The sequence below is a fragment of the Mastomys coucha genome, unplaced genomic scaffold (genome assembly GCF_008632895.1).
Source record: "Mastomys coucha isolate ucsf_1 unplaced genomic scaffold, UCSF_Mcou_1 pScaffold9, whole genome shotgun sequence".
In the NCBI taxonomy this organism is placed as follows: Eukaryota; Metazoa; Chordata; class Mammalia; order Rodentia; family Muridae; genus Mastomys; species Mastomys coucha.
The window spans coordinates 43,067,385-43,075,643 of NW_022196915.1; the positions used below are offsets into that span (position 1 = coordinate 43,067,385).

The 8,259-nt window shown below is 39.8% G+C and overlaps 1 protein-coding gene across 4 annotated transcripts in view; it reads right to left on the reverse strand.

The window, feature by feature from the left end:
* The window catches only part of Cenpj (centromere protein J), a 56,176-nt gene that overhangs the window by 18,425 nt on the left and 29,492 nt on the right, over positions 1 to 8,259 (reverse strand). For all 4 annotated transcript variants that reach the window (XM_031362566.1, XM_031362565.1, XM_031362563.1 and 1 more), the window contains 3 exons: positions 6,624 to 6,726; positions 4,900 to 6,514; positions 2,913 to 3,045 (listed from right to left, as the gene is read on the reverse strand). In XM_031362566.1, the coding sequence (XP_031218426.1) occupies positions 2,913 to 3,045; positions 4,900 to 6,514; positions 6,624 to 6,726 (1,851 nt within the window). The remainder of the gene's footprint in view (positions 1 to 2,912; positions 3,046 to 4,899; positions 6,515 to 6,623; positions 6,727 to 8,259) is intronic.

Consider the following 8,259-nt stretch of genomic DNA (forward strand, 5'->3'; position numbering starts at 1 on the left):
AAAAAAAAAAAAAAAAGAGTAAACAATGAATAAGAAGAATGCAACCTACCCCTTGGTTACGACATACCTTTGTCTCCTCCCTCAAGGGTTAATCCATACACCAATTAAACCTAGCAGGCATGCAGAGAACACTACCCAGCTGTAACAGGTGCATCCTTCTCAACTATGAATAGGCCATTCCTACCATGAGGGACCATCTGTAGGCCATGAAACAATCCCCAGCAATCTAAATAAATGAATTCATGCAGAGAACCTTGTCTGACCAGAACAGAGCAAGTTCCAGAAACTGGTACAACTAAAAGCCAGCAAGCATATGGGAAAGGCACAACTCTGAGGGGTTTTGTTTGGTTGGTTTGGGGGTTTTGTTTCTGTATGTTTGTTTGGGGTATAGGGATTGATACAGGGTCTCGTTCTGTCATTCTGTTACCCATGGTAGCCTCACATTTGTGGCATCCTCCTGCCTCAGCTTCCTCAGTGCTGGGATTATAAGTCTGAGCTACCACTTTTTTAATTTACTTATTTATTTAAATTTTAATCTATTTTAAACTTTGTGTATTTGTGGTAATTTATGATTATAAAGCATCCTCTTTCTTAGAATGCTATAAATGCACATTTCATTTGTATGCATAGGGTCCCATTCAAAAGTATCCAGTTTTCTTGCAAAGTGCTCAAGTGGTCATATACATAAACAGTAATAACAAAATATATTTACACTCTTAAAATTTTAAATCTGACTGAAATATATACTTAAACTATAAAAAAAAAAATAGTGTTTTTTTTCTTTCAGCATAACAGTGTGAACATGCCGTGACCTCCAAATTTGTTTAATGATTGGTTTCTATTTCTGAAAAATTCTGTGTAATGAGTATAAAATGCCGTGTGAATTTTTAATGCTAAAACCCCATTTTAAACATTGCTTTCTTCGCATATATGGGTAACAACAAAGGTAGCCAACTTTACCTCAAAAGTAGTTGGTGTTTTACTTTAATGTTATATTTACAGAGTTCAATGCTACTTTTTTCTAGTGTCCTTTTCCAAGGCAATTAACTGGCATTTTAAAGTAATGTAAAACAACATGCTGCTGCTCTCTTTATAAAACTCTCTTCCAAAGGATCTCGGAGAAAATAATGATGAGTTGGAAGGTAATATAAAGTATCTCTGGACAATTCTAATTGTTCTTGGGATACAATGAACACATGCCAGTGTTTCACACACAGATGTTTGAAGCTCAGTTCTTCATGTATCAGCATACTTCATTATTTGTCACTAGACTCAGATTTGGACAGTCTTAAGAGATGAGCTCATTGTGGTTACATGATTAATTCAAGTGCTGTTCCTGAGGCGCAGTGGCCCTAACATGCTAGGCACGGGATCATCCAATATTGTTGAGTTAGGAAAAACAATGGAGTGACAAGCTAAGAGGAAAAAGATAAAAACAAACAAACAAAAAACAAAAAAATCCAGCAAAGTGAAGGTCATGATTTGCAAAAGAGGGATAGCATAAGATGGATAAAAAGCTTCACACAGATCCTCTGAATTCAAGTAGACTATTTGATTAAATTATCCATGAGAGTTTTGAGGTACAGCTTTAGTGTTACAATAACTTTATAAAATATAAACAGTTTTATCAAAAATATTTATACATTGTAACAATATATTGCTTTTGCCCTCTGTAACTGCCAACACAAAATGCATAAAATGTACTTAAGGTAAATGCTAGAGTTTAAGGTGTCTGTTTGGTCACTGTACAAAATGGTGAAATTAAAAAGTATGCTTATGCCAGGCAGTAATGGCACAGCCTTTAATCCCAGCACTTGGGAGGCAGAGGCAGGTGGATTTCTGAGGTCGAGGCCAGTCTGGTCTACAGAGTGAGTTCCAGGTCAGCCAGAGCTACAGAGAAACCCTGTCTTGAAAAACAAACAAACAAACAAACAAAAAAAAAAGGTATGCTTATAACTCAGAACATTACAACTTGGACATGTATATGTACAAGCACATATATATTACTTATTTTGCAGTACTAGAGATTGAACTCACAGCCTCACATTTGTGAATTCAACCATTGACCAGTCTTGACTACACTGGGAAACTCAAAAGTGAAAAAAAGAAAGGGGGGGAAGAAGGGAGGAAAGAAGAAAGAGAAAGGTGAGGGTAGGTGCTGCCTAAACACAGAATCAGATACACACAAGAAAATACTGCATGAATAAAAACAAGAGGGAAAGTGGCCGTGAGACCACAGAGGCATAGACCTCAGTGAGACTCACGCCAACCAAGGCCCACCAAGGACTGCCTCAGCCACCAGAAGGTGGATGGGTAACAAAGCTCAGCTTGAGGTGGGACTTCAGCCTTCCGGCTTCTAGAAACACCAATTTCTATTGGTACTCAAGTCACAGTGCTGTTACAACAACCTGGGAAATGACCATGCTGGCCAGTTGCCACTGGGTTCAGAACTACAAACTGATTGTTGAATTTCAACTTATCTTAACCACTAAAAGTTTTTCTTTAATGTATGTAGCTAACCTAGGTCATTTCATTTAATTAAATTTTTTGAGACAGGTCCTCATGTAATCCAGGCTGGTATTGAATGCCTAATTATAGTTGAGGGTAACCTTGAACTTCTGATCCTCCTGCCATCAACTCCCAAATCCTGGGGTTGGAGGAGCGTGATGGCACACCTCAGGTTCATGGGTGCTGGGGACCCAAATGTAGGCCTCCTCATGCACGCAAGGTAATAAGCATTCTAGCAACTAAGCTATATCCCCTGAACTAAAAATATATTGATATAACAAAAATATGTCCTCTTTTTCATTTATATCTGTTACAAATGATCAAAACTGTGCCAAAACTTTGAACATAGTCTTAAAACAACAATTAAATCACTGTACTTTCTCTTCTCATAAATGAAAACTTACCTCAATTTTTCCAAGGCACTTTCTCGTTCAATTCGAAGTTTAGCTAAAGATGTGTTCTCAGCTTTAAATTTTTCTATTTCTGATTCCAATTCAGTAACTTTCTCTCTTAAAACCTGAGATCGAACACTGTCACCTATAAAACAGACCATAAATCCTGAACTTTTTACAACCAAACACTAGCCATTTATGAATGCAACAGCCAATGTTTGCCATGGAACCTGTGCTGTTATGAACCTGGCTTTTTAAAGGCAAACAGTTTAACCTTAGGAAAGAATCAAGGTTGGACAGCTGCATGCCTGTGATCCCAGCACTCAGGAAGCAGAGGCAGAAGAATTACTCTAAGTTCAAAGCAGCTTGGTCTACACAGTGAGTTTCAGACCAACAAAGGACTGATATTATAGGTAAAAAGAAACAGTTTAACTCAAATCCTTTACAAAGAACAGCAAGTATAGAATATGAATTAATTCACATGAGATCTGAAGGGCTAATCAACACCAAACATAAACAAGAGAAACACCAGATGGACATGGGCGCACACTTGTGATCCTAGTGCTCTGGAAATTAAGGGGAAAGGATCACAAGTTCAAAGGCAGCTTGAGGTACACAGCAAGTCCAGGCCAGCCTACTGAATTGGTCAGTATCCTATAACTAACACACACGCATGCACGTGTATACATACACACACACACACGTGCACACACACATTTTTTATTGTTTAAAATTCTATGTATTATATGTCTACATGTAGATACATACATGTAAGTGTGGTGCCCACAGAGGCCAGAAGCATTAGACCATCTGGAGCTAGAGTTACAAACAATTGTGAACCACCTCATGTAGGTGCTCAGAACCACATTCGGGTCCCTTTAACTGTGAGCCATCGCTCTAGTCCCAAAACACTTTATCCTTGAGTTCAGCAATCCTAATCCAGATATCACTTAGTCCTGCCTCCTGAAAAATACATCTGGTCTATACAACAAAATAAAAGTATGCTGTAGATAGAACATTTTGATACATGTCAATATCACAATAAAAGTACATAGGAAAAGTGTCTACAAAGAAAACCCCAGAAATGGTATAGAATTTACCTTTGGAAATTTTAATTATAGATGTTTTTGCTTTGTTACATTTTCAAGCATTCCTGCATATTTCAGTTTATGTGTTTGGGCAATCTTAAAATATTACCTTAAACAAAGAGCTGGAAGAGATGATGCAGCTAGTAAGAGCACCTGCTACCCTTCCAGGGTCTGAACTGGTTCCCAGCGCTCATGCAGACGGTTAGCCACACCTGGAGTGTCAGCTCCAGAGATCTGATGCCTCTTCTAGCCTCCTCAGGCACCCACATATATATGTCAGATACACACACACACACACACACACACACACACACACACACTTCTTTTGTATCTTAAATAAGTCCTAGAAATAATATTTTAAAACATACACACATATATATATATATTTACTTTTCTATATGTAAGATTATTTCAGAATGCATAAATGCAATGAATGTTTATACCATCATGAAAGGTCAAGTCTAGGAAGGAAAAAATATAATTATATAGCAGACACACACACACACTCCACACCTTATCAACAATTTGTACTTTATCAGTTTCAGTTCCTAGCAGTCAATTACGAGCCACATATATTTAATAGAAAATTCCAGATTATTTCCAAATTGTATGCCATTCTAAGTAGAAGCACAGTGAAATAGCACAGTGTCACACTGCATCATTGTCCTTCTGTCCACACATATCCACGCAACCCAAAAAGTTTCTCATTAGTCACTGAGGACCCATTAAGGTTATCAGATCCACTGCTGCAGAACTGCAATGTTTGTATTTAACCCTTAATGCCCCAAAGGACAAGAGTGGTGTGCTGGCAATCTGACCGTGCCAAAGATAAAGTGCCTGAAAATTACATGCACATTAAAAACAACAGTGCAGTGGCACACCCTGCAACATTTTCTCATGCCTTGACTTACCTGGTGGTTGATCTTGACTCAGGTTTAACTTGGGTTCATTTTCTAAGTGTGAATCTAATTTTGGCTTTGGTTTCAAAGAAGGGAAGAATTTTACCATCAAATCAGATGGAGGAGGAGGGCTTGTGCTCCTGTCAGACTGGAAGTCTTCTCCCTTCTTGACTGGTGCAATCTTCCTTTTTATTGTTTTGTCCAGAACACATCCTTCACTCTTACTGTGGCACTGTGTCTGGAGTGTACCATATATGGCTTCCTCTCTGGGAATAACACCATGTTGATATGGATTCTCCTCAAGGTCTGTCCAAGATCTTTCATCATCAAAGTCAATTTTACTTTGAGAAGAGTGCAGTCTCAGTGGTTCCAATACTTTATTGTTCAGGCTTTCAATTATGACAGACTCGTCACTACTACACTCTTTATCAGACAGATCCAGGTCTGCATCTCTCCATTTATCTTCTTGAGCCCCGGTGTCCCTAAAAGGTCCTTTGGCATCACAGACTTGTGGACTATCCTCTCTGTTGCTGAAGACCCTGTCCCCAACCTCGGTGGATGGTTTGATGATAATGTCAAGCTGCTCCTCAGACTCAGTGCTACTATCACCACTAGCAATGCCATCATCCCTTGCCTCCCATCGGCTCTCATTCTCAGAAGTGCTGGTTTGGAAGGCTTTCTTACTAAGTTTACAGGACAGCTCCCTCAAACCATCAGGTGACCCAGATCCCTGAGACAAGAGCATGGCCTCACTTTTGTTCTCATGTGCAGCACCCTGGCAGGGAATCTCACTGCGGTTACTCTGACCCCTAGGATCTGCCTGCTGTGCCTTCTGCTGCTGCACAGCTTTGACAGGAGTAGAAGACAGCCTGTGACCTTCATAAATCTGTTGATCCCTTTCTAAGATTTTCAGTACAAATGAGGAATTACTAGAAAATGATATTTCATCAGCAGCCCGTTCCAAAAATAAAAATTCATCTAATTCCAAGTTTTCCTTTTCTTTTTCTCGTTCCCAATTCTCTAATTTTTTCTGAAGTGAAAAATCAAGGGACGATTCTGTCTGTCTGTCTGTCTGACGTATCGGGCTCCTAGAGACGACACAGCCAACTGGTCCTGTGGAAAGAGGAAGTCTCTCTCTCCCCTGTGTCTTACTCCACATTTTGCAGCCAGCGTCCCAGGGTTTTATGCATGTAGGTACATTTTCCTTATTATTAGCGTGTACATTCCGTTCTAATTTGACCTGGTGTCTTAACTGCCCATCACATTTCTTCCCTGTCTGTACTTTCAGTCCTGGTGGGGAGAGACTTTCCCTCATATTGGTCTTGGTCACTTTGGGTTTCTGCCTGAGTGAGGCTGAGCCAGCCTTGGATCTAGCTTTACTGTCCTTTTTAACAGTGGGGGTGGGTACACACAGGTCTTTATTTATGAGAGCAGTTTTCCTCTGCAAATGCTGTCTGTCTACTTTAGACCCAGACTGGTCCTCTGATGGGCTCTGGGTACTTGCTAGCTTACTTTCTTTCCCCTTTTGAAATTTAGATTTAGCATTAGTAAACCTAGCTAAACCTTCTCCTCGTTTTAAAAATGGTTGCTTGGGTTTCGATTTTGTTAGCAATGGTCCTTCTGCTTCCTAAAGTAAAAAGACAAAATCCAATTAATTCTCATATATAAGTCATCTCAGTCATTTCCAAGCCAGTCTCCCTGAAGACTGATAGCTATGGCAACTGCACTCTGCTCACCTGTAGCTGCTTCTGTCTCAGCTCTCGCTCTTCCAGTCGGATCTGCTCTTCTAAGTAGTCCTCGAATGTCTGCTGCTTCTCTCTAATGGCAGCTTTGATCGGCCTAGGCATAAAAATCAAGTCGCAAACACTCAACCTACGAGGAGTATTTATACTCATGTAACAGTCAATACTTCACCCTGCACTATAAGCTAACATTTTCCAGGACCAGATGCCATGGTAGAGTTTAACAGCTGAGCACAGGCTTCGCATGTTCCAGACCCTGGTTCAATCCCCAGAACAAAAGAAAAAAAAAAAAGAGCCAGGTATGATGAGACCCATGTTAGCAACCCTAGCACTTAAGACATGAAAGCAGGCAGAGGCCAGTCAGAGCTACACAGTGAGACCCTGTCTCTAAACAAAAGAGGATAGGTAAAGGTGCCTGCTGCACAAGCCTAAGCTCAAAACCCAGAACCTGCAGTGAAGGAGAGAACTAATACCCACAACTTATCCTATGACCTGCACACATGCACTGTGGCACACACGTGCCTGCCCATGCACACAGGCAGAGCAGAAAGAAAATAAAATTTAAACAAAATAAGCAAAAAGGTCTCTATTTATCTTCCCCTTTGGAAACCTAATGAAATATACAACGCTTCGTTAGCCCCCCAAATACAAAAATATGCAACTCTGCATAGGACTTTTGGGATACTAAAGAACCCTTCTGAGCTCCACCCACTGACTGCAGACATATTCACTGTATAAAGTAACATAGTAATAATTTAACCTTAAACATAGTTTAAATAACACAGTAAGCATATATATATATGTATAATATAATATATACATACATATATATGTGTGTATATATATATATGTATATATACACACACACACACACACATATATATATATATATATACTGTCCTATATTGGCTGTGTTGGAACTCACTCTGTAGACCAGGCTGGCCTTGAACTCAGAGACCCACCTGCTGCTGCCTCCCAAGTAAGTATATATTTTTAAATTAAGAAAGATTGTCAAAGCCATAATCAGAAGTTATCTGGCCTATAATATATATTAGAAATTCAAAGATATAAAAGAATAAACTATTTAAAGATACTTTTTTTAAAAAAATACTTCATTTAGTTTTGATTTTGGTTTTGAAGACAGGGTTTCTCTGTGTAGCCCTGGCCACCTGGAACTTGCTCTATAGACCAGGCAGGCCTAGAACTCATAGAGATCCACCTGCCTCTGCCTCCAGGGTGCTGGGATCAAAGGTGAGCATCATCACTGCCCAGCTGAAATAATATTTCTTAATTTATCTGACTTTAACTAATGATGCAAATATAATTTGCAACTGACACCAAACGTGAAATTTCAACATCTGGATTTCCTTTTTTCCACAACTGTATTTAACTATAAGGCAACATTTTTTAAAATAGGAGGGGGCACATCAAGGTCACCCTGTTTATTCCGGGCTGTCTTCAGATTCTGTTGGGTAGCCTCAGTGCTTGGATTACAGGCGTAAGCTACAATGCCCAGCAGAAGGGGCGTACGTGTGTGAGTGAGTGTGTGTGTGTGTGTGTGTGTGTGTGTGTGTGCGTGTGCGTGTGTGTACATGTGTGTGCGCGTGTGTGGGTGCATGGGGGTGTGGGG